Raw genomic sequence first — 27439 nt, forward strand, 5'->3', positions numbered from 1 at the left:
GTGATAGTAATCCCCTCTTCTTCCTGGTAGCTCCACCCTCAGCCGCCTTTGGCTTCTGCCATGTGTTTTATAGGCAGATGCCTGCCCTCGGCATGCCTGAAAGATGCTCTAGCACTTCAGCAAAAGTCCTTTCCTCTCGTTTGGAGCAAGGGGGAGGTATTATCTGCAGCAGCAGTGGGGAGCAGACAGTGTCCAGGGAGTGAAGACTTTTTTAAAAAAATAATAAATATTTCATTTCTTTACTGTTCATGGCCCCCTCTGGATTACTTCATGCCCTCCCAGGGGATCACAGCCCCCAGGTTGGGAACCACCGCAATAGAACATATGGTTTTCTACATGATGAACTACAGTAGTTGTGGGACCATAAAAGTGGATCTGCAATTGCAGACATTCTTCCTTTCCATGTGCATCTTGGGCAACTTTTCCTTGTTAGTAGCCAAACTGATGTGTCTGAAAGAATGTTCTGTGATAGCAGCTTCACACAGGTAATTGTGGAACATTGCAGTTTATCACAGAGAAAACAGTCCCATAGGTTATCTAACTGTGTAAACTGACCTTGCCACAACAAAGAGAATGAAAACATTTGCTAACAGTGTGAGCTTCAGTTTGCAATCTAATACACATTTACCTCAAGTAAATCTCACTGAATTGAATGGTACTTCCTTCTCTGTAGACATGGATTGTGTTACTGTGACATCTAGCACAGAGTAAACGTGATGTTACCATGGTTTTCCCTCCACTTTAAAAACATTTTTAGCTATAGAAACTTAGGAACTGCTTTATACTGAGTCAGATCATTGGACCATCAGCACTGTCTACACCAGTGGTTCCCAACCTGGGGGCCATGAAGTAATCCAGAGGGGGCCACAGACAGTAAAGAAATAAATTATTTATTGATTTTTTAAAAAATCACTGCCTGAACACTGTCTGTTCCTCACTGCCGCTGCAGACGACATCTCCCCCTTGCTCCAAACTAGTGGGGAGGACATCGCTGAAGCACCAGAACATCTTTCAGGCATGCTGAGGGTAGGCATCTACCTATAAAACACTTGGAAGACACCAAAGGAGGCTGAGGGAGGTGCTACCAGGAAAAGGGGATTGCTATCCCGACTCCCATCTCCTCACACTGCTGCTGCTGATGCCCTTACTTAGAACGAGAGGAGAGGGCTTTTCATGAAGCAAAAAGAAGCAAGGCTGCAAGGAAAGGCTGCTTTCCCCTTTCCTTCCTGGCAGCCAGCCTGCCTGCGTTTCTTGACTCCTGCTTCGCTGCCACCTCCTTTTACAAATTATTCTTATTTGCAAGGCCGTCTAGATCTTGCCTTCGGCCCAGACAGAACTAAGGAGCAGTGAGGAAGCTCAGAACTTGCTAACCCCTTATCTCTGAGGCTATGTGTGCTAGTGCCCCCTTTCTTCCACCTACATTCCACCCCCCAACCTCTGTCTCCAACATACTGCAGCAGTTGAGGGTTTCCCCCCTCCCACATGCCCAAATGCATGCCTGCAGATGCTTGCAGGAGGGGCAGGTGTGTTTGTGTGTGTGCATGTGCTGATCTGTCTTCTGCTCCACTCTCATTCCCCAAGTGCACGCTAACCAAGTTATCAGTTCTGATGATCATCCCAAGGCCTAAAAGCACTAACCCTCCTCCTCAACTTATCCACCCTTTTGCCTTCACAATCTAGCATCCCCACCACTACCATATTGCTGCTTCTTGATTATGATGATGATGCTTTTTAAAAAGCTCAGCAGGTTGGCTGAGGCTGGGGTCCACATACTGCAGCTGAAATGTATTTATTTATTTAATTATTCTTGCATTTATATCCCACCTTTCCTCCAAGGTGCTCAAGGTGGTGCACATGGTTCCTCCCCTTTCCATTTTATCCTTACACCAACCCTGTGAGAGATGTCAGGCTGAGAGAGTGTGTCTGGCCCACGGTCACCCAGTGGGCTTCATGGCTGGGTGGGGATTTGAATCTGGATCTTAGTCCAAAACTGTAACCCACTGCTGTTGGGAGACAGGACTGTACATCTTCTGACTGTCGGGAGGGGGGAGGGAGATCCCAATTTGATTGGACCTTTGTTGTTGTTGTTCCCTATCTGTAGGGAGCTTTTTATGGAAAGGGATATTTGGAGATGTGATTTTGCCATGCTCCATGTTTTCAATTAACAGAGACTAAAATTGCAATTAGCGTAGGGGAGGTCACAAAATTTTGAGGTTACTAAGGTTGTCCCGTACTCATAAAGGTTGGGAACCACTGGTCTACACACTGTTCTTCAACCTTGGGTCCCCAGCTGTTGTCTGCTTATAACTCCCATCAACTCTAGCCAGCTTAGCCAATGGCCAAGGATGATGGGAGCTGGAGACCAACAACATCTGGGGATCCTAGGTGGAAGAACAGTGGTCTACCCAGTGTAGTAGCAGCTGTACAGGGTTTCGGATAGGGGGCATTCCAAGCCCTACCAGGAGAAATTGAACATGAGACCTTGCTTTATGCAAAACAGATGCTCCACCACTGAGCTGCAGCCTATCCCCAAAAGGCTTTGAAAATATCCATAGATCTCTCTGCCCCATTCCTTCTTACCTTCCTATAACAATTAATCATATATATTCGAACATTTTAACATTATCCTTTCTTTTTGCAGTCTTTGTAAACAATATGAAGTGAGTAGCTCTACTGAACCCTGATTGCATATCCCTGACCCTATCTTGGAGAAATGCCCAGTGCATTCTGGGATTTGTGTGGGCAGAAACTTCCTCAGTGATGCTCACACACCATGATATTATCATATTGTGATGAGAAGCTACCCCACATAAAAAGATTACATCAGTGGAACAGCACATAGCGCTTTCCAGGATTGTACTGCATGTTAATGCTATGCAAAGCCTATCTGTTAGATAAGGGAGCCCCTTCAGGAAAGAATGCACTGTTACTGAAAACCAATTGTATTCTCTGAAACCATCCCAAACTGCTGTTAATCCTAGGAGGGAAGCTTCCATAGAAGCTTTGGGAAAGAGCAATTTTTGCTGAGGTCATAGTGAGGGAGGAAAGATTTAATCCTCTCTCAGTGTGCTACGTCCCAGTCCTGTTCCCCCCTCCCCTCTGTGGCAGTTATGTTAAAAAAAAAAACACCAATGCATTTTATTATTATTATTACTATTATTATTATTATTTATTTGCATGCAACCAGCATCCTTTTAGATGGGCCCAAAGCGGAGAAAGGAAAGACTTAAAACAGATTAGATAAGAGGGGCATTGGTTACCTTTAAAAGCAGTTGAGTTGGGAGGTAATGTGGTCCCATTAGTAAAATAATGAATGGGTTTGAGAAAGCTACTGCTATCCTTGCTCTAGGACAGGATGCACAGGAGAAACATAGAGGAGACCAAGAGGGTATTCTCATATTACGTCAAACACCATGAAGCCATTTCCAGAGATTTAGTAAGTTTTTTTTTAAAAAAACAAAGAGTACATGTGAACACTAGAATACAGAAACATGGCTATCACCATGTCAGGTGTGAATTTGGGATATTTATCTCTAAAGATTTTCCCCTTTGAAATGCATGCAAGTGGGGACTGGGAAAATGTCAGGTTCCTGTACATGCCTATTTTAAAGGAAAATCACTTGATTTATACACAAACTTGCCCTCTTAAATTGAAGCAATGGATGTATATTTTATTCTTGTCTAAGGTATCTGTGTTTTCCAAGCAACATGTTGGAAGCACAGATACCTGTGTGGGAAGCTACTTGCAACAGTGACAAAATGGTGAGTGGGTAATGAATGAATCGCTCTCTGCTCCTTCCCCCACATGGCTTTTCCTCATCTTAAAATAGATACATTGGACTAACTTTGCATGCTTTTGCCTCTAATGTGTCATTTGGACCCAAGTACAAAGCATCTTGTGTGGAACACCTTTCATAGGCAAGGCACTGAGAGCTACCCAGGCAATAACGATGACCCTTTGAGGCAGTTCTGATTATTGCTGCAAAAGAAAGTCCTGCTTCAAGCATGGAGGATTTGTGGTCCTCCATATGATGTTGGACTACATCTGCCTGAGCCAGCTAGTGTGATGAATAGGGATGAGGGAGAATATTTGCTAAATGAGATTTATTACTGGATTTTGATATAATCCGATAATCTGCATTGTTTTCAGACCGGCATGGGTCATGGCTGTCATCAGCATATTGTGCTTTAAAAAAATATCCTCTCCGAGTTTTATGTTATTGTCTTTGTAATCAGCTTTCCTCTAAGCTGATGCGTTCTTAACTCAGTGAAACAAGTGCCTACAGCACAAGCATTTTCATTAGCGTTTTTTTCCCCAATGGAAAAAATCCCCACAAGTCACAATTGCACAGTCGAGAACAAAAAATGGCAGATTGGTACAGAAAGCTGGACTGTCGGAATTCAAACGGATAGGATCCAGCTACCAAACCCCATCCCTAGTCAGGGATGATGGGAGTTGGAGTACAACAACATCTGGCGAGCCACAGGTTCCCCCAGCCCTGTCCCATCTTATTTATTTATTTATGAAATATATATCCCACCCTTCCTCCGAGATGCATGAGTGTGTTTCCCATCTTATTGTACGCAACAGATGGGTTCAGTCACAGCCCTGTGCCCTCTTCATATCAAGAGAGCCACTTTCCACCAGTGAGTTTGTTTTTCTGTCTCCTCAGGACAATCAGATCGAGCAGGAACTGGTGGCCCGGCATGCATCAGGAGGTTGCTGCACCCTGGCTGTGGTTTATCTCCTGGGGAAGTTCTATGTGGCCAACGCAGGTGACAGTAGGTAGGAGACAGGAGGGGGGGAAAAGTTAAGATTTCTTGACTGTGTCGTGGAAATGAACTGAAGTCTTCCCAATTGTACTTGCCAATTGGTTAGGAAGGGGAGTGCACCGTTGAACGCAAGTGACCTTGGTAAGGTCATGTGAGAGCTCAGGAGAAATCTGTCATTCAGGAGTACTAGAGGGAAAGATAGCTGCCCACAAAAGTCTGAGTAGAGCTATAAATATGCATCCAACCAGACACACATTAAAAAGCCTCCGTGTGCTCACCTCTACCATACAGTAGAGGAAGTAGACCACTAGGGTGTATATTTAGGGTGGCATCAGGAAAGGAGTCATTCTGGTGCATGAAGTCCATGCATCACATGACCTTCTCAAACATTAGTTCTTCCATGTCCAGGTTTCTTCACTGTTTTCATTCCTCTAACTTCTCCTACTAAACAAGCAGTCACATAAAGCCTTTATGGGCTTTTTATTGGAATTTTTCCTGTACTTTATGGTATCATTCTCCAAGCTACAGTATGATATGTTGCTAGTGACAGCCATGTAGGGCCCAGATAGCAGGATATTAGGTCCCAGGGCATGATCTAAAGGAATGTGATATAGCCAGCTATCATGGTGAAGTTAAGCAGGGATAGGTTGGGTCAGTGCCTGCATGGGGGGCCATTTGGGAATCCGGTGTTGGCCACCTTGAGTTCCATAACGGATAAATATAGGATATAAATGCAATAAATAAAGAAGTAAAGCCCAGCCTCCCCCAACCTGGCACCTTTCAGATGTAGTTGGACTCCAGCTCCCTTTCTCCCTGACCATTGGCTGTGCTGAATGGGGCTGATGGGAATTGGAGGCCAACAACATCTAGGGGCACCAGCTTGGGGAAGTCTACTGTCACCATCAACAATGGGCAGAGCTTGGCCTTAGCTGAATGCAGCTCTGCAAGACCAACTGAAAGTCCATGGCTCTGCTGCAGAGGAACTCCACTGCATACAGGGCATAACTGAGCAGCATGCTCTGATGAAGAATTCTGGCAAATCCTTAGAGGGACTGTCTTTAAGTAGTGAGTCCAGATAAGTCCGTATCTGTGCAATATGTGACTGTATGTTCCTACCCAAGTACACATTCACATGTTAAAGGGGCAAGAACAGGAAGCTTTTCATCTGTTCAGTTGCTAAATACTTTTATCCAAGTTAATTTTTATAACTTAATATTATAATTAATTTTATTACCCCTACCCTTCACCAGTAAGTCCCAACGTAGGTCACAACAATATAAAATACATTATTAAAAACAGTTTAAAACAAATTGCAATCACAGCTAAAGAAGGTCCTAAAAATATCCATCTCAAGTGTCAAAAGCCAGGGTGAAAAGGTCAATAGTCTTTGACTTGTTCAGATTTGGGTTAGCCCCAAATGCAATATGCAACTCATGTTTAAGGTTGTGGGGGTGGTGATTGTTGTTATACATCCATCTTTCTCCCTTCTTCTCTCAAAATATATTGACTGAATAAAAGCAGGACATTGTGGCAGTACTGATGGCGTATTCCACTTTTTCCGAGGCCATGTCTCACTTGTGAGTTCCAGCTGAAATTTTAAAGACTGATGATTTAATTAGTTTTAAATTGCATCATGCTTTGAACTAGTTGTTGTAAACTGCTTTGCTGTTAGGGCCTTTAGGGCAGAAAAGTTGCACATACATTTAAATATAGTGAAATAAAGGCAGCGGGAAGCTATACACATGGAAGGGGAATGGGTGTACTGTCTTTGCATGGGAAAAACAGTGTTTACCCGTGCTTTCCCCCCCAAATGTCTCTACTGCTATCTGTTTATCTTGGCCTTGCATCGACAACTTCAAAATAAGCCTCTGCTTAATAATCAGAACATTCATCTACGCTGGTACTAATGCCAAATATGAAACTAGCTAAATTTCAATGAGCAACTTGTTTCTTTTTTTACTCAAACTCTTTGGTAAAAATTGAAAGTAAGTGAAGGTATTCTGAGTGTGCAAGCATCTGGCAGATTCTTTTCATAAAAGAATCTGATTTTTTTTTTTAGCAAAAAATAAGATAGTAGAAATCCTGCTCAGAATGTCCTTGGGTTGCTGACGCCCATGTATCTCAAGACATATCAATTTTAGCATGCTGAGGGGAAAGAGAATAGTAGGAACTTAGGGGACTAAGCTCTTTTGTCCCTTTTAAGGCCATGACTTACCTTTTTGTGTTTTCTGAGCCTTTTTACGGTCTCCTTCCAATCCTAAACAGTATTTCACTAAGAAGCATGTTTAGTGCAACAAGCATCTTCTGTTATGCAGATTCCATCCTGAAGCATAGGGGTGTTTCTTGGAACTGTTGTTGTCAAGCAATGGTCTCTTTGGTAGAAAATCAGATCACAGAACAAATCCAAGGAGGTTCACTGATGGTAGCTGTATACTGCAAAAAGGTTATTCTCAAGGTCATAACCAGCTTGGATGCCCAGGGGGAGGATCAATGAGAGACTGTATTGTAATCAAAGTGTAAAGATGTCCTGGTATGTCTACACGACAAACTTTTATTGGTAGTATAGAGAGGGTCCTGAGAATTCTCCATTAGAGATCCATAGCTCGTCTTCCTCACAGTTTCCATGATTTTCCCAGAGTGGATAGGGTGCTTTATTCATGTGAGGGGGGGCTCCATTAGTAGACTGGGCAGCAGGGCTGCATTTGTGGCCCTACCCAACATTGTGAGGCTTCCTGGGTCCACTCCCAACATCTGGGCATTGAGTGTGGATGACTGAAGAGGAGAATTATATGCGCATAGGCTTCCACAAGATCTCAAAGCACAATTGTGCCGGGTTCCTTAATATATGGAAGCCTAAGTACATAGGCTCCCCTCGTCAGGGACATGGCCAGGGAGCTATACAATATCAGGGGCAGCAGTATGGCACTGCTGCCTCTTCTCATGGATAATGCATAAAGTAGGCTAAGGAATAGGTAAGCCAATTTCAATCTATACTGTAGCATAGATAACTTATCCCCTATGAATCCATAATTGATAGAATGTCAATTGATATAATTGCTTTTAGTGATTCATTTCTAAAGCTTGGATGCCATTACTTTCTGGAAGGGTTATCTTTGCATTGTGCCTCATTAAATATTTGTGTGTGTGTGTGTGTGTATGTGACCTTAAGAATCTTTGGATTATTAGTGAATTTAAATGAAACATTGATGATAATTAGGATAAGGATTCCCAAACTAGGGAAAGCATTGTAGTTTTTGAAGTTGGCAAGTGTAGGCTTTGCTTTCCCCATTAAGTCTTCTGCTCCTTTTGTTCCTCATGCAAATTTCTCTGTCAGTCTTCTTTCTGGTTCTGCATGGAAAACAGAGATTCTACCCCTTGCTCTGTGCATGTTGAAAAAGCCAAGTAGAAAACAATGGATGGATAATAGGATGAGGAAGGGCAAATGCATTGGGAATGTCTCCTGCCGTGAATCACTGAGGAGCTCTGGGTGCATGCCAGTGGCATATCCCCTCTGTTACAGTCACTTGCAACTTTTTCATGAAACCAGATTCATTATTTAAAGATGACAGGGTCCGTTCTTTGGTGGAATGGACCCAGGATCCTGATACCAACTAGGACAAAGTTAGATCTGCAACTTTCAGCAAAGCTGAAGGTTTGGTAGATAATCACAAGGTACCTGCCATTACAGCTCAGCTGAACTATATCTTCTCTTGGTTGTAAGAACTTGTTTTGTATGAAAGCAGCAGTGCTTCTGTCACTCTCAATAAGTCAGCAATAAATACTGTGCAGTTTGCTGGATTGTGCCTATTCCATTTTATGTATTGAGCACTTGGTCTCTTAGAGTTTTGTTGATGGTGGCCCATGATGGTGGCCTTTCTTCTCATCTCATGATCTCCCGCTGTTCTTTCTGCTTTGTTTTCTTGCCTGCTTTTTGCTCATGCTCTGCTCCCTTTCAAAATCTGTTTGAAGTAGGATGTGTTCCTCAGTGTTCCACCATTCCCCTCATAGCCAGTAATAAGTAACTGAGCCCAAGTCCAAGCAGATTTAGCTCAGCAGCTTCAGTAGAATATCAGGGCTTCTAAATAACTTACTGACATCATGCTTCATTATGAAGTATCCTTAGGTTTGAGTGTTCTTGCCCTGAATTCCCATCCACCCATCTCCAGCCACATGTATCCAAGCCTGGCCCTAGTCCCAAGAGGTATATGAAATAAATAGACTGCTAAGAGTTTCCCAGTCTCTTTAAAGGGTAGCCATATTAGTCTGTTGCAGAAAAACCAACAGTCACAGGACACCCGAAAAACTCCACCGATTTATTTTGGCATAAACTTTCATGGACCACAGCCCACTTAGCTAGATCTTCCATGCTTTGTCTTGGTCTTCCCCAACCTGTTGCCTTCCAGATATTTTAGACTACAGCTCCAATTACATTCTGGCTGGGGCTGATGGGAGTTGTAGTCCAAAACATCAGGAGGGTACCAGGTTGGGGAAGGCTGTAATGTGTTTTAAAGAGGAAAATTTGTGAAGTGGATCCCTAATGCCTGTGCCTGACAACTTCTTTCAAAGAGAGTGAATTACTGGAACTGGACTGAAATGTGTCACCCAGGCTCAGATCTCTGCTCATCCATGAGGCTCATTGAATGGCTTAAGGCAGTGGTTCCCAACCTGAGGGCCGTGACCCCCAGGGGGGGCATGAAGTAATCCAGAGGGGGCCACAAAGAGTAAAGAAATAAAATATTTATTACTTTTTTAAAAAAAGTCTTCACTCCCTGGACACTGTCTGCTCCCCACTGCTGCCGCAGACGACACCTCCCCCTTGCGCCAAACGAGAAGAGAGGACATTTGCTGAAGCGCCATAGTGTCTTTCAGGTGCATTGAGGGCAGGCATCTGCTTATAAAACACGTGGCAGAAGCCAAAGCAGGCAGAGGGCGGAGCTACCAGAAAGAAGAGGGGATTACTATCACTGACTCCTGTCTCCTCACATTGCCGCTGCTGATGACACCCTTACTCAGAACGAGTACAGTAGGGCCCTGCTTTTTGGCGCCCCACTAATACGACGCCAGCTCTGTCCTCCACCTCCTCCTCCTGCGCGATCAGCTGTAGTGTGGGGAGTTTCAGGAGCAGGACCTCTTTAAAAAAAGAACAAGACAACTACTACAGTTCCCTGTCTCTCTCCCTCCCACCGCACTCCAAAACTCCAGCCCACTATGCCAGCGACATAGGAGCTGATCGCCTTTCTTTTACCCATTATGAGAGAGGTGGGGGAAAAGAGAGAGAGACAGACAGACAGACAGGCCCTCATTCTGCCAGGCAAGCAGAGAGCAGTAGCCTATGTGGGACAAGTGTCAGCGGGAACTTGCCTAGAGGGGAAGGGGAGGGACTACCAAGAGTCAGACTTCGGGGCTGGGCATTTGCTTACCTCCTTCCTGCCTGGGTGCCCGCGCTGGGGGAGGCGAGTGCCAGTCACCCTTCATTCCTCCCACTCCCCCGCCACCTGTTCTCCCACATGTGCCTGGCATGAAGCCCCCTGGAGGTGGAAGGAGGAGGGGAAAGGGCCAAAAGGGGACGCCGGGGAAATGGAGGGAATCCTGATCCCCCTTCTCCTGCTGCTGCTGCTTTTGCAAACGAAGCTCAGTGAGGGACCCTGAAAGGAGACTGAAGCAACGGTTGCAGGGTCTGCCCTCCTCATATGGCTCCTGCCTCCGGCACACACACACAAAACCTCCCAGTGGAAGATTGGCAGGCCGGGAGAAGAGGGAAGACGACAACACGGGGATGGAACGGAGGCGCAGCAGCACAGCTTTTTCCGAGGTTCTCTCCTCTCCCGCTTGCCCGTTTTCCTTCCTGCCATCTTCGCCCCCTTCAGACACACACACACACTTCTCATCTTTCTGTCTCTGCTGCCACTGTGGCACTGACCTTGGCATCTCCATTGCAATTGCATCGGCGCAGCAGCAGGCTTTGAGCTATGTTCCACTTTCCGGCAATTTTCACTTTTCATTGGGGGTGTGGAACCTAACCCGCTGTATAAGTGGGGCCCTACTGTACTGCCGCTGAAATGTATTTTTTATTTAATTATTATTGCATTTATATCTCACCTTTCCTCCAAGTTGCTCAAGGTGGTGCACATAGTTCCCCCCCTTTCCATTTTATTCTTACACCAACCCTGTGAGAGAGGTCAGGCTGAGAGACTATGTCTGGCCCAAGGTCACCCAGTGGGCTTCATAGCTGGGTGGGGATTTGAACCTGGATCTTAGTCCAACACTGGTGTTGGGAGACAGGACTGTACATCTTCAGACTGTCGGGGGGGAAGGGGATATCAGTTTGATGAACCTTTCCATTAAGACAAGAAAGCAACACTCCCTGTCTGCAGGGAGATTTTTATGGAAAGGAATATTTGGAGATATGATTTTGCCACACACCATTTTTTCATTTAACAGAGTCTAACATTACAGTTAGCATGGGGGGTGTCACGAAATTCTTTGAGCTTATAAAGGGGGTCTCATACTCATAAAGGTTGGGAACCACTGGCCTAAGGCAAGTCTGCCTCTTGACTTAACGTGGCTGTGTAGGTGAAAGAGGGAACTATTGCAGTCCTTGAGGAAAAGTAGGAAGGAATTATACATCAGTAATTTAAAAGGTGTGCAACTAACTAAAGGGTTCTTTCTGTGGTAGCAAAAAGGCGAGGAGGCTACGAGGGAGACTTTGATTGACAAATCTCTGGGCTTCATGGTGCAAAACAGGAAGCCTAGGCTTATCATCTTCTATAACCAACCAATAAGCACCCTCTTGGGAAGGGGCTCGGACAGAGAGGGAGCCTTTTTGGGGCCACTGCATATATGAAGTTGCATTGCGTTTATCAGCTGCCCAGTCCATGTTTTTGTGCCACACTTAATGCACAGTCTTTTTCCTCCCTGCCCCTTCACAGTTATTACCTTTCTGTATGGAAAACTGTAACTCACAAAGTAGTCCTTAGCTAATGCTGCCAATTCACTTTGCCTGCAAATGTATCTGCTTGTCCTTCCTATGCCAACTCTTTCTCTCACATGCTCTCTAATGTCATCATTCCATGTTTCATTGCAGGGCCATTATCATCCGTAATGGGGAAATCATTCCAATGTCCAGGGAGTTTACTCCAGAGACAGAGAGGCAAAGGCTGCAGTTTTTAGTAAGAAAGACCTTTTTTTCCCTATCTGATTTATTTTAAACCACTTCCAGCACACTTAGCACTACCAACCAAACCCATCTAGGAACAAACTTGAGGAGCCGATTTGGTATTAACAATGACTTCAAGAGCCCCTGGTAGCTCACTGAAGAAAACAACTGCCTTTCGGGACAGATCACTACAATACTCTTGACAAGCTACACCTAAGCAGGGGAACTGTGGAACGCACAAACTACAGTTGCATGGCCAGAGTTGTTGCTTGTTTCTTGAGCAACTTTTTCCTTGCATGCTACATGGCAAACTGCTTTTGAAACCAAGGGGGCTTTTAAAATTAAGTTGTGAAATTGCATGGGCAAAGAAAAAAAATCAATAACTTGACTAGCATCCTGGCTGTACAATTAACCTGTATGTCAGATGTTTAAACCTACATAAGTTACATCCATATGTATCTGTACAGCTAATAAACATCAAAATGTTGATTTGTACTACTTGAAAATATTCTTTTGTACTAATTAAATGAGAAAGTAATTTTTAAAATGTACTTATAAAAATTCAGCTACTCAAAATACTTTGCAAACCACTTCAGATAATGGAAGCTGTGTTGTAATTATTTGGGGGGGGGGCAGCGCTTAATTAGTTGTCCAACCATATACTAAAGATACAGTGTTTGGAGATCAAGGACATTAACATTTTTTGCTTAAAATGAATAGTAGCACCCCTGACTAAACATTTAGCAGAGCAGGGCAGTCTGAGTGTATAGCCATTTCCTTCCCCCCATTAACAGTTTTTGTCGATTTGACAGTAAACTTTAGGAGGTAACAATTGTCCAGATACTGTAGTTGATATGTATTCAGTTTGCTCCTTTCACATTTCCAGGCTTTCTTGGTGAAGGTACAATAGAGAGAGGCCAAACTACAGGCAATGTTAATTGTGTGCATGCAATTAACATGCATGTTTTTGTGATGTAAATAGAATGGACCCAAGTTTAACCCATATTCACCACCACTCCTCACCAGTGATAACTACTTCCGAAGTGCTTTAAAGTACTGTACAATAAAAATCAAGACAGCCCTCTGCTCACTTCCCCCTTGAACTTTGCTTTCCCCCCATGAGGTTCTAGAGTCATGTTGGCAAGATCAGTAACCCTCTGCCCCCTCCCAGTTCCTCCCAAAACTGCATTTCTAGAGTTTTGTAAAATTGTTGGCATTTAACATGAGTCCTGCCCTAAGGCAGAGGAGGGGAGAGAATCCCCGGGAAGCACTAAGAGAGACTCCCAAGAGCAAGCAAGCAGAGATGTTGCTGGCTATGTTTCCTGGCTCAGTGTGGACCTCCTTTGGCAAGACACCAGACAGAATCTTATTTGCTGTTCTATATCCAAACAGCCTCCACGTCTTGGAAGGGAAATTGCACTGAGTAACATATTCTCTTCACTGGCTGCGATAAAGAAACTGAACACTCAGAAAACCAATCTTGCACTTCTCCCGTGGGCTTGAGCAATTCACTGGGAGCCAAAGACCTTTTAAAGCTTAAGCCCTTTGCTGTAAGTCGCACCAGAACAACAATATTTTTACGGTCTGCCAGTGTGATCTGAGAAGCCGCTCTTAATCATTAGAAGCGAGAAACCTGATATCTATATTCTTCTATAGATTTGTTTTTGCACCATTAAAACAAAAAACATAGAATATGTTTGGCCCATCTCCTCCTTTCCTTTCTTGCTGCTCCCTATGCACAGTGCTCAGTTTCTATTGTTATTAGGATAAATACTTAAGATTACACAATGTGGATTAGTTGTATACTTTTTTTACTGTCAAAACACAGAATGGGGGGGTGTAAAGGGGGTCAAATGCAAAATTAACTGTCTTTTGAAGCCCTGCTGATTCCAGCATTTGCTCCTGTTGGCTCTGGGCCTCCTTTGTGCAGGACATACCAGGGATGCTTCCTTTTAAGGTTTCCTTGCTGGCTCTTTGGCTGAGGCTTTGCTTGGTAGTTGCCTCTCTTTTTTAGGACATTGACTAGTGAATGGAAATTACAGCCAGCTCTGAAAGTTAAGCCAGGTTAGGATAGCAATGCCAAAAAAGGTCTCTTCCTTTTGCAGGATAAAAAGAGACAACAAATCGCATTGTGCACCATTAATTTTCTCTGTGTGTATGTGTGAAAAGGAGAAAATGAATTACCACAGTAGGAGGATCTATCATCGTATCAAAATGGGAGCCTGACGACGTCTCTGGGCAGAGTATTGGGTTCAGTCTGTGGCAGGATGCTGAAAGAATTCCTTCTGCCTGAGTTTGTAAGCAAAGTCACCTGATCTGCACTTCTTGGACTAATGTGAAGATCAGAACACTGTAGCAGTCCACAATTAATTTGTACAAGGTAGTCCAAAAGAAGACTTTAACACATTTTTCTTTTCTTTTTAACAAGTATTAGCCGCCTGCAGCAGCTAGAAAATATAGTTTCTACCTCTTGCACTGAAATGGGCCACAAAAACCTCTTGGAAAAATGGGATGTGATAGTGTGGCCTTTCCCAAGGACCTTGTGGAGGCAGCCATTTCTCTCCCTCCCCATACGATGTCACTGGTTGGGTCATCACATGCTCCTGTTCTCAGGGGCAGTTCCAGCCCCATTTTCAGTGCACCTCGTTGGAGGCACATATCTTAGCCAACTCCAGGCGGCTAGTGCCTGTTAAAAAGGGGAAAATGCATTTAAGTTGGCCTTGGTCCACCTTGCAGATTTTTTCAGAAAAATAATTTTGCTAGAAAAAAAATTGCACAGAAATAAGATTAGACACATGTCCATTCCAAGTCTGGGGTGATGGGATCTTTTTGCCTGTTCTGCTAAACATTTATTTATTTATTTATTATTTGATTTATATCCTGCCCTTCCTCCCAGCAGGAGCCCAGGGCGGCAAACAAAAGCACTAAAAACACTTTAAAACATCATAAAAACAGACCTTAAAATACATTAAAACAAAACAACTTTAAAAACATTCTTTAAAAAAGCTTTAAAAACGTCTTAAATAAAAAGGGTTAAAAAACATATTGTTTGGGGGGGGAAGTTTTTTAAAAAACATATTAAACAATTCCAACACAGATGCAGACTGGGATAGGTCTCAACTTAAAAGGCTTGTTGAAAGAGGAAAGTCTTCAATAGGTGCCGAAAAGATAACAGAGATGATGCCTGCCTAATATTTAAGGGGAGGAATTCTACAGGGTAGGTGGCACCAGTTGGCACATGCATGCCCACTGAGACTGGTGCATCAGCCTCCCTAAATGTCTTGTAACCAATTTTAGCTTCTTTTCCCATTTTGGATGCTTTTTCAGCCTTGATGCCCAAATAAACTAACTTGTGCTTGAGACTCAGATTTATTTGCTCATGCTTCAGCTAGTAACTAGATAGCTGCTTGATACATATTAAATGTAATGTAACCAAGACACAGAGGTCTGTGGTTGCTCTCTGCTAAGTGACTGTATACCTGTATTAACCAAATATAACTTTAAAAGGTATTCAGATGGTTTGTGGAGGGAGGGGCCAAGATGCTTGTTAAGTCTGCGATGAGTACAATGTGCAAACATGCCCTGAGGTTTCAATTGCAGTACTGAAGAGAAAGTTGTGGCTTTCTTGGAAAATCACCATAGTGGGCTTTTCAGGTCCAAATAAGATGAGATGTTAATCATGATTTGGTCTTGCATGTTTTTCTTCACTACAAAGCAGCGGCAGGAGGGGGTGATCCAACTCACAACCGGAGGTGGTGGTAGTGTGGGGATGGGATTTAACCCATGGTCCTGATCTAGAGTCCCCTCACAATTGCTATTTGCTCAGGAGGAAAACTGCCACTCCCTCCAATGGCAGTGTTTCTTTGAGGGTGAATAATGAAGCCGCTTATGTTTTGGAACTCCCTGCCTATTAACCCTCACAATACTGTTTTAAATGCCTGCTAAAAACTTTATTTCAACAACCTGATCAAGATATATCATCTAGTATCTGCTTTTAAATTTTTGCTGATTTTTATCTGTGCATTATTGGTAATTATTTTAAATTGTTTTACATACATCACTTAGAGATTTTTTGATTCAGCAGTTTTAAGCTTTCACTAAATTAATAAAAATATGGGAGGTATTATGGGCTGTCAGGTACAAAGAGCACTTTCAAAGTGTGCCCCTGCCTGAGCAGGGAGATGAAGAAGTAGCGTTGTGCATCCCACAAGGTATACACTTGTGTGTGAATGAAGATAAATGGATGTGTGCTCGGGGCACTTCCAAATGTTGTCCAAGGTATGTGCAAACATGCCCCTGAGGTTTCAGTTGCAGTACTGAAGAGAAAGTTGTGGTTATCCTGGAAAATCACCATAGTGGGCTTTTCAGGTCCAGATAATATGAGATGTTAATCATGATGTGGTCTTGCATGTTTTTCTTCACTACAGAGCAGCTGTAGGAGGGGGTGATCCAAATCACAACTGGAGGTGGTGGTGTGGGGATGGTACAGAGTGAATATTGTATGTGATCATATATATATGAATGTGTGACTGGATGCATGTGGGAGATATGGGCATGTGTGGAGGTCTGGCCCCGCTTACTGCTCACCTTGGCCCCACCCACTCTGCCCTCACCAAGAGTGTGGCCCAAACAGATTTTTGCCATGGGACTGTGGTTGTCATTAGTAAAAAAGTTGCCCACTCTTGATGTATGGAAAGCGAATCACAGAAGTGTTTGCATATGCTCAGTGCTCCTCCAGGAAGATCCTTCAGAGTCTGGGGCTTGGATTTCATTTGCTTTGGGGAGACAATCCAGTTGGTGCTCCTCACTAAACCTTTCTCTCACTCTGTCTCTCTTTCATGCACACAGGGATTCTTAAGACCTGAGCTGCTGGGGAATGAGTTTACTCACCTCGAGTTCCCTCGAAGGATCCAGCATAAGGAAGTGGGAAAGAAGATGCTGTACAGGGACCAAAACATGAATGGCTGGTAACTCTTTTTATCTGATATAGGTTATATTGATTCTCAAAATCCATAAGAAATGTACAGTGAAGGAACTAGATGTTTCAGTGGCAGGTAGTGACATCCTCCCAGTCCACTCAGATGGACTAGAAAAATCCCTTCTTCTCCTTGCTTTCTCTTTGTCATGTTACTAAAGCTGGAGACAGATGATTATTATTTTTTTTAGGGAGTTAATTTGGTATGATAGCTGCATTGTTGTCTATAGGGTGTGTACACTCATCCTCCTATTGCCTCTGATAAAGGGTTTCTGGAGATTTTTGTAGTTCTTCAGAAATCCTGCTTCATCAAAGGTAACAGTGGGAGACAAGTTTGTGTGTGCGTGTTTACATGCACACACACTCACACGTAGATGTACAATAAGGGAAATTACCTAACTGAAATGGTGTTGACCTGGGTTTGTTACTTGCTTGATGTTGGTAGAAGGATATTCAATTGTGCTGTTCACAATGGCCATAATTCAGTGGCAGAGCACATGCGTTGCATGCAGAATGTCCCAGATTCTGTCTCCGGCATCTCCAGGTTGGGAAACGCTCCTGTCTGAAACCCTGGAAAGCTGTTGCCACTCATTATTGATAATGCCGAGCTTGATGGACTAGTTCTCTGACTCCATATAAAGCAGATTCTTAGAGTAACATTCACTGCACTGCAATGTATTTTGTGTCTTTTCTTTTTCTAACCAGGGCATATAAAAGGATAGAAGAAGATGACTTGAAGTTTCCACTTGTATACGGAGAGGGTAAAAAGGTGAGGTGCTAAGCACATGTGATAATGAAGAAATGGAGAGAATTTTCAGCAGAGGGCATGAAGGTTTGGAGTAGACATAAAAAATACAGGGTATGGGATATTGGTGTCTGAAGCAAAAACTGACTAGACGCATTGACAGAAGTACCTACTGGTATGTCTGTACTGAACAATTTCCCCTGTATCTGTGTACGTATCTTAAACATTTCTAAACTGTCCTTAATTCTATCAGCAATACAATTCACAGTAATACAACACAACGCAGTACCATATAAAATAATGGGTGGTATTCCATGCTAGTCCTACTCAGAGTAAATCCATTGAAGTGAATAGACATGTCTAGCTTAGATTCATTAATCTCAGTGGGTTAACTCTGAATAAGACTCTGAATACAACCCAATAAAAACATAAAATGCTTCAGATATATGATACTAACATTGAGAAGGCACATGCTATAAAACCATAAAGTAAACCAAGGCCATAGAACCAATTTAAAATGAACAAATAAAAATGTCTGGATCTGGTGCGGAAAATATTGTGCTCCCTGCACCATTTGCCTTCTTTAAGGAGGGTGTTCTAAAGTTAGGGTGCCACCACAAAAAAGACCCTCTCCGTTGTACATACAAAGTATACTTCACCAATTGACAGTACTTAGAGAAAGGCTTCATCTGCAGAACTTAGTGGATGGGCACTAAAATGGTACAGGAGGAGGTCTTCCTTCAGATATTTGGTCCTAAGCCATTAGTGACTCGTGTAATAAACAACTGTTCTGTTACACTCTGCTCAGTTTATTTCCTCCCTCATTTTATGGGGAAATAGATGGCTTATTAAATAGATATGTATGTTAAATGTTTACTCCTTAGTTTAAGCAAAGATATATTGGATCAGCGTTTTGAAGTCAACAATGGGCAGTGTGAATATCTTGATGTCTGGCCTGAACGCTCATAAATTGAGTAATTTCTTCTAATTGAGATCTGTATTCTACATTTTGGCTAATTTCCTCTGGAAAATAATAACATTTGCGGTCAAGTACAGTAATTTGATATGGTACTCACTAGGAATGCCTGCAAGAAGCTGGGCATTTCTCTTTCATCTCAAATGCTCTCAGCTGAAGCTAGGAAGGAGCAACGCAGATTCAGACAGTCGGAAATCACTCAATTTTATATGGCTGAGAACAGAGGCAGTATTGGAAAGGAATCTAACGACCCTTTTCTACGTTCCTCCCCAAATCCTGAATTTGGGAAATCTGAACTCAATTCCACTCTATCCAGCCCAGTAACAACTAGCCAACGGTGGGAGGACTCCCAAGGCCTAAGTTTTGCTAAGGAGCCAAGACATTTTGTACAGTCTCCTTTTAAAGCTTCGGAGAGAATTAGGAATGACAAACCTGACTCACTCTCTCCAGTGGATGGGGAAAACAAGGTTGATCCTCCCCTGGATAAATCTTGTGAGTTTTTAAAATCGGAATCGTATATTGACGACTCACTAAATTCCTCTCTAATTCAAAATGATACAATGTCCTTACTTAACCTTTCTAACGAAAGTGACTTGCATAATCTGTTCAAATCAGTAAGGGGCAGTGTTGGGCTGTTACAGGAGGCTGCACCTCTCAATGCAAGGGTCGGACCCCATGATGCCTCGATTCTGAAAGACTGTTTATCCTCCTCAGCAGAAATTAATCCAACTCTCTTAGGATGGCTGTTTATGTTGGCGACCGATCTTGTTTCTATCAAGTCATCTGTTTTGGAATCAAAGAACTCATTAATCGAACTTGTCAACATATTTAAGCATAAAGCTTTGGATTCCCTGCCGGATAAGCAACTTATTTCCCTGCAACCTCCTCTACCAACAAAACTCGTCTCGCAAAGGATTTTCAAAGCCTGCAAGAATGTAAATAAAACTAAATCCAAAAAAAAAGTAAATCGTAAACGTAAACCTATGCATTGTTGTAAAGGGAAGAGAGTGAACATTCAGAAATCTATCGAGCACCCCCCTAGGGGAAAAATGATCACCAAGAATTCTACAGCGCATGTGGTTCAAACTGAAAATTTACCTGAATCTTCAAATTTAAACATCCCTTTGGTTGTCCCTGTCAGCGCAAATAAAGACTCTCGGCAGCTTCTACAACACCAGGGGGGAAAAGTTAAGAAAAATTTTCAATCAGATCAACAAACTTTTTTAGTGCCTGAATCTCAACCCCCTTTACCTATACCTGTACAAGCGCCTCTTATTGGCTGCCTCAATGAAACTGTGTGTAAGGATCACCTACAAGACCCTTGGTCTGATGTCATTCAAAGACCTTTAACAACCCCTTCCCAGGGGCTCAATCAATGGAACCTTGTTTTGGACCCCTTCCAATTGATTTTTGCAAACTTTCCGAAACCAACAGGCCTTTTATCTCAATCAGAATGTATTCACCATTTTTGTAATCTTTTTGCTCCTAACCTGACGTTTGATTTTTCTGAAATTTCCCAAGTACAATATCTTTATTTCAATGGACAAACAGCACGGACATTGGTCCAGTTTCACTCATTATCTACAGGTCGAAAAATTTTACTTGCAAGATCAATTATAGCATCCCATGGAATATCTATTCACAGATTTTTTGTTAATAGAGTTCCGCCTAAACCGCTTTTCACTACTCCCTTGTATACTAAAACTGTGGTTCACACTCATTTGATTTCGTTACTTTCTGATGATCTTCTAATTGATTTGTCACCTGACCCTCCCAGCCAGGGGCTGCCTATTATCTCAGAAGCGCCGTCTGATCCTCCTTCACCACTACATGCAATGCCAAATTCCCTTTCTCTAGAAGAGCGTCAACTCATTGGCGATTTCATCTCCTTACCGGAGCTGAATCAACTTGAGATTATAGATAGACTTGAATCTCTAAAAACCTTTCTTATTCTTATTAAATCTGGTTCCTTAGGCCACTCTGCAAAAGAAAGTTCCAGTTCCTCCCAACTGCCGGAGTCATCAACTCAATTGCATAGATCAGGAGCGACCCCCTCCCAGGAGAGTGATGTTGCTGTACATATGGACGCAAGGAAGAGACTCCCTGTACATAAGAGCGATCATTGGTTGAGCGACAAGAATTTAGAAGCTAAAGTCCTCTCTTCCTCAATGTCGGAAGTTAACAACTATGTTAATATAACTAAGTTAGAGTCTGCTAAATCTGTTCCTAATTCTCGTCCACAACTGAATTCCCCAGAACCACAGTCCGTAGTAACAAACTTAGTAGACCCCCCGAGAAATTTTTCAAAAACTTCAGCCCTAAATGGGTGTATTGTTCCCTCATGTTTCTTTGATGAAATCAGTTCCTCCTGATCGTTTCCCTTCCTCTCTTGGAATATTAACGGTTGGGAGAACAAACGCCAAGATAGTGACCTTATTGAATATTTAAATTCCTTTTCGATTATTTGTTTGCAGGAAACATGGGCTTTATCATCAACAACTATGTACCTGATTGACTATTTTTCCTATTCTACTTTAGCGATAAAACCCTTGGGAAAGGGCCGCCCTAGTTGGAGCCTTACAACTTTTGTATCAAAAGCTCGAAATTTAAGAATTGATCTAATCCCCACAATCCTCCCACTCAGTACGTTGGTGTTGAGGATAAAAGGTCCATGGCCTGATCATATGATCTGTATTAATGTTTACTTTCCCCCCATCACTAGCTCTGTAGATGATGCTTCTAATCTTTGGGCCAGGCTGGACGAGGTTTTATCCCTTTTGGAGACTAAATTTCCTAATGATAAAATAATTCTTTGTGGAGATTTGAATGCCAGAATTGGTAACTCCTGGCCTTATAACTCTTTACCCTGTAATGATAACTTGATAATTCATGACTACCATTTAGCTGTCGGTATTCAAGATCAAAAGTCAAATCTTCAGGGCCCTTTGTTAATTGATTTTGCCTCCATCCATTCTTTGGTAATTTTAATGGTACTCACTTTGATTCTTCTAAAGGTTCTTTCACCTATTGGACACAGCATGGTGCCAGTTTGATAGATTACTTTTTGGTGTCTTATAAACTCCTTGAGGATGTTATTGAACTGTCAGTGGACCATCGTGTTGAGAGTGATCATTTTCCTCTACTCCTAAGATTGAAGATTTCTAACAATATCACTACATCCCTTCCCCCATCTCAAGCTCATCAAAAAACAGTGAAAAGAACTCCTTGGTCAGATAACCTTAATATTATCTGTAATTCCCTTTTCCATAGTAGTTCTTTTCAAACACTACGTAAGTCAATTACTGACGACTCTCAAGATCCCATCCTGGTCTTCCAAACTATTCTTTCTAATCTTAGACCTTATTTAACCTGTTATAATAATGGTCCGACTCATATATCTAAGTCATCTTCCTGGTTTGATCAGGACTGTAGAGTCGCGAAAAGAAATCTCAAGTCATCCCTTTCTCTTTTTCTGAAATTCAAGACACAGTATACCTATCTGGTTTTTAAAACAACTAAGGCATTATATAAAAGCCTATTAAAAGAAAAAAAAGCTAAGTTTGCTGAATTAAGTTGGCAGCGCTTATCCCTAGCAATTTCTGAACATCAGGATCGTAAATTTTGGCAAATAGTCAAATCTGGATCCTTTTCTGCCAATAATTCTAACGCTGCGCAGATCCCGCTGGCAATATGGCATTCCCACTTTATTTATTTATTTATTTATTTATTATTTCAATTTATATACCGCCCTTAGCAGAATAGCTCTCAGGGCGGTGAACAAACAAGATAAAATACAATATATCATAGTACAAAAAAACAAAAACATGTACAAACAAACAACAGAAAACACAACAAAAAACGAAATACAACACAAATTAAGAAGGATACATGTTACTTTACTAATCTTTACTTTGCAAACACAGTCACCAATACCTATCCTATTATGTTAAATAATGGCATTATGACTTCTTGGCCCCCCGTAACAATTAACGAAATAAAAGCTTTAATAGACTCCTTACAAAATGGGAAAGCCCCTGGAGAGGATTTCCTCCCTCCTGAGATTTTTAGACAATTCCCGGAGTGGTGGGCTCCCCTCCTGGCCCGCCTATTTACTAGAATTAATGACTCTGGCTTGATCCCAGAAGGATGGAAAAATAGCATAATTGTTCCTGTTTATAAGAAAGGTGATCCCTTGGCCCCCTCTAACTACAGACCCATTAGCTTATTGAATGTAGTTGCTAAATTATATAGCAAATATTTGCTCAATAAGCTGAATGACTGGGTAGATTTCCATCAGTTAATTCATCCAGAACAAATAGGTTTCCGCAAAGGGTCTTCACCCATAGATCACTGCTTGACCCTTCATTTTCTAGTGAAACAGAGTATCGCAGGTCCAACAAAACATCTGTATGCGGCTTTTGTGGACCTTGCCGCAGCCTTTGATTCGATAGATAGGAATCTATTGTGGTCCAAGTTGCATGATTTAAACATCGACCCGCGCCTGCTCTTTCTCATCAGAGCACTCTATACCAACACCTTTGCCCTGGTGAGAGACAGCAAAACAGGAGCTTTATCTGACCCAATAATGGTGGAGAAGGGAGTTAAACAGGGTTGCCTGTTGGCCCCCCTTCTCTTTAATTTATTTTTGAATAATGTTGTCTCTGCGTTATCGGGCCCGCAATTTTTTCCACCGTCCGTTGGGTCCAGGAAAATTTCTGTGTTACTTTACGCTGACGATATGGTTCTTCTTTCCTTAACACCTCTTGGTCTTCGGAGGTTATTAAGTAGTTTACAAATTTACTGTACTAACGAAAACCTAAAAGTAAACTATGATAAAACAAATATTCTAGTTTTTGGAAAGAGATACAAGAGCCACCGTTGGCGGATGGCAGACACTCAGCTTACACAGTCTCGAACATATAAATACTTAGGAATTTTATTCTCAGATACTTTATCCGGGAAACCGCATATACATCACATTAAAACTATGGTGGCAAAAACAATAGGAGCTATACTAAAATTCTATCGTACGTCTGGAGGTAACTTGATCTCACCAATTTTGAAAATTTATAAAGCCAAAGTGATTCCTCAATTACTTTATGGCGTAACGGTTTGGGGATGGGATAGGAATATTATAAAGATCTTAGAATCTTCCCAAAATGACTTCCTTAGACGTATTCTGTTATTACCAAAAGGCACTTCAGCAGCAATGTTGCGTTCGGAGACTGGTTTTCCCCCGCTATCTGCCCGTATTCATTATGCTCTTTTGAAGTTTTTGAGATCGTTTGATCCTCTCCCAGATGGAAAACTTTTAAAAGCTTGTTTTGCACAACCCCTGGCCTCTAAATTGTGGCTTAGTAATCTAGAGGATCTGCTACATATCTATCATATTTTTCCACGAGAATTTAACTCGATCTCAAATTTCACTCGTCTTCAAGAAGTCATTTTCCATCACTCCCACAATGTAGATAGATTATCACTCATGAACTCAAAGGCTGCCCCTTGGTTTTGGAGATTCAAGTCAGACTTTGAATGCTCACTTTACCTTATATCACCCCTCCTGTTAGCCTTAAGACATGCCTTCACAGCTCTACGTTTTTTCTCGCTGCCTAATGCAGTTAGAGAAGGCTGGCTCTCTGACACCCCTAATGCACAAAAGTTTTGTATCTGTGGCGCACTGGAGCCAGAAGATCTTCCTCATATATTATTTTCCTGCTCTATTTATAATAGTCCCCAAGCTAGATTTCTTAGGTTTGTGCAGTATAATGATAAGCCGATCTCAATCGAGGGAAATATAATTACCTTATTGTCCAATTTCGAACCTGAGATCACTTATAATGTCTCGCTGTTTACTATAGCTGCCCGAAATTTAAGGGCCAATTTTAACAGTATGCTTCCATTGGATATTGTTAATAATGGAACAAATTCATAACTAAATTTTAACCTTTTTATTTTAAGCTCTGTGCCTTGTTATAAAATTTATTTAGATTGCATTTTATTTTATTACTCTTTGCCCGGCTTTGCAAGTTTGGACTAATTTTCTACCGATTTCACTGTTATTTGTCCTTTTGTTTTTTTTATATCTGTAGGCCTTTGGCCCTGGAATAAACTTATACTACTATACTACTAATTTCCTCTGATTCTCCTCCTATCCGTGCCCATACTTGGGCATATTTACAATTTGCAAATAGAATGGCATGTATGGATGTGCGCAGATGAGTGCTAGCTATGTGGATATATCTAGATCTATCTATATAGAATACTAGAGGCTGTGCCCCTGGTCATTCTGCTCCCCTCCCCTCACATTAACCCCCTAGAGCTTTCCCTTCCAACCTCATGCAACTAATAAGCTTCCTTTGACCTTTCCAATCCCATTTCTGAAGCCACCTCTCTTCTATTCTACAGCCCCATTTTGCACCCATTTTCATCTTTACCAAGCATTCTTCCACCCAATTACAAAACCACCATCCCCTCCTATTTTGCAACCTCTTTTCTACCCCCGTTTCATCATTACCCCCATTCCCATGCCTCCCACTCCCTCATTTTTGCAACCCCCTTTGCACCCCAATTTTCATATTCACCCCCTTTTCCTCTCTCCTTCCTTTTCTCAACTCCCTTGCACACAGACCACCCCCATTTCCATGTCTCCTTCTGTCTCCAGTTTTGCAGCCCTATTTGCACACACACTCCTTGATGATGTATGCTATTGTATCTTTAAGATGAGTAGAATCTTAAGAGCAAGCCTGTCTATTAGCTTGTTCAGTTACAGAAGGTTTAGTTTAGTTGATGGATGTCATACATATATGGGTGTTTGCTCGCTCATAAAATATCTGTTCTAAATTACTACATTGAATCTGGAACATAAGAACATAAGAAGAGCCTGCTGGATCAGGCCAGTGGCCCATCTAGTCCAGCATCCTGTTCTCACAGTGGCCAACCAGGTGCCTGGGGAAAGCCCGCAAGCAGGACCCGAGTGCAAGAACACTCTCCCCTCCTGAGGCTTCCGGCAACTGGTTTTCAGAAGCATGCTGCCTCTGACTAGGGTGGCAGAGCACAGCCATCATGGCTAGTAGCCATTGATAGCCCTGTCCTCCATGAATTTGTCTAATCTTCTTTTAAAGCCGTCCAAGCTGGTGGCCATTACTGCATCTTGTGGGAGCAAATTCCATAGTTTAACTATGCGCTGAGTAAAGAAGTACTTCCTTTTGTCTGTCCTGAATCTTCCAACATTCAGCTTCTCTGAATGTCCACGAGTTCTAGTATTATGAGAGAGGGAGAAGAACTTTTCTCTATCCACTTTCTCAATGCCATGCATAATTTTATACACTTCTATCATGTCTCCTCTGACCCGCCTTTTCTCTAAACTAAAAAGCCCCAAATGCTGCAACCTTTCCTCGTAAGGGAGTCGCTCCATCCCCTTGATCATTCTGGTTGCCCTCTTCTGAACCTTTTCCAACTCTATAATATCCTTTTTGAGATGAGGCGACCAGAACTGTACACAGTATTCAAAATGCGGCCGCACCATAGATTTATACAACGGCATTATGATATCGGCTGTTTATTTTCAATACCTTTCCTAATTATCGCTAGCATGGAATTTGCCTTTTTCACAGCTGCCGCACACTGGGTCGACATTTTCATCGTGCTGTCCACTACAACCCCGAGGTCTCTCTCCTGGTCGGTCACCGCCAGTTCAGACCCCATGAGCGTATATGTGAAATTCAGATTTTTTGCTCCAATATGCATAGTTTTACACTTGTTTATATTGAATTGCATTTGCCATTTTTCCACCCATTCACTCAGTTTGGAGAGATCTTTTTGGAGCTCTTCACAATCCCTTTTTGTTTTAACAACCCTGAACAATTTAGTGTCGTCAGCAAACTTGGCCACTTCACTGCTCACTCCTAATTCTAGGTCATTAATGAACAAGTTGAAAAGTACAGGTCCCAATACCGATCCTTGAGGGACTCCACGTTCTACAGCCCTCCATTGGGAGAACTGTCCGTTTATTCCTACTCTCTGCTTTCTACTTCTTAACCAATTCCTTATCCACAAGAGGACCTCTCCTCTTATTCCATGACTGCTAAGCTTCCTCAGAAGTCTTTGGTGAGGTACCTTGTCAAACGCTTTTTGAAAGTCTAAGTACACTATGTCCACTGGGTCACCTCTATCTATATGCTTGTTGACACTCTCAAAGAATTCTAATAGGTTACTGAGACAGGACTTTCCCTTGCAGAAGCCATGCTGGCTCTGCTTCAGCAAGGCTTGTTCTTCTATGTGCTTAGTTAATCTAGCTTTAATAATACTTTCTACCAGTTTTCCAGGGACAGAAGTTAAGCTAACTGGCCTGTAATTTCCGGGATCCCCTCTGGATCCCTTTTTGAATATTGGCTACATTTGCCACTTTCCAGTCCTCAGGCACGGAGGAGGACCCAAGGGACAAGTTACATATTTTAGTTAGCAGATCAGCAATTTCACCTTTGAGTTCTTTGAGAACTCTCGGGTGGATGCCATCCGGGCCCGGTGATTTGTCAGTTTTTATATTGTCCATTAAGCCTAGAACTTCCTCTCTCGTTACCACTATTTGTCTCAGTTCCTCAGAATCCCTTCCTGCAAATGTTAGTTCAGGTTCAGGGATCTGCCCTATATCTTCCACTGTGAAGACAGATGCAAAGAATTCATTTAGCTTCTCTGAAATCTCCTTATTGTTCTTTAGTACACCTTTGACTCCCTTATCATCCAAGGGTCCAATCGCCTCCCTAGATGGTCTCCTGCTTTGAATGTATTTATAGAATTTTTTGTTGTTGGTTTTTA

At 42.4% G+C, this 27439-nt stretch overlaps 1 protein-coding gene across 3 annotated transcripts in view; it reads left to right on the forward strand.

The window, feature by feature from the left end:
- Positions 1–27439, forward strand: part of PPM1J (protein phosphatase, Mg2+/Mn2+ dependent 1J) — a 51014-nt gene that overhangs the window by 11167 nt on the left and 12408 nt on the right. For 2 of the 3 annotated variants that reach the window (XM_061631994.1, XM_061631991.1), the window contains exons 4-8: positions 3350–3436; positions 4674–4786; positions 11858–11942; positions 16778–16896; positions 17610–17673. In XM_061631994.1, the coding sequence (XP_061487978.1) occupies positions 3350–3436; positions 4674–4786; positions 11858–11942; positions 16778–16896; positions 17610–17673 (468 nt within the window). The remainder of the gene's footprint in view (positions 1–3349; positions 3437–4673; positions 4787–11857; positions 11943–16777; positions 16897–17609; positions 17674–27439) is intronic. The other variant, XM_061631992.1, reaches the window with a different exon arrangement.

Source organism: Rhineura floridana, chromosome 6 (assembly GCF_030035675.1).
Source record: "Rhineura floridana isolate rRhiFlo1 chromosome 6, rRhiFlo1.hap2, whole genome shotgun sequence".
Lineage (NCBI taxonomy): Eukaryota > Metazoa > Chordata > Lepidosauria > Squamata > Rhineuridae > Rhineura > Rhineura floridana.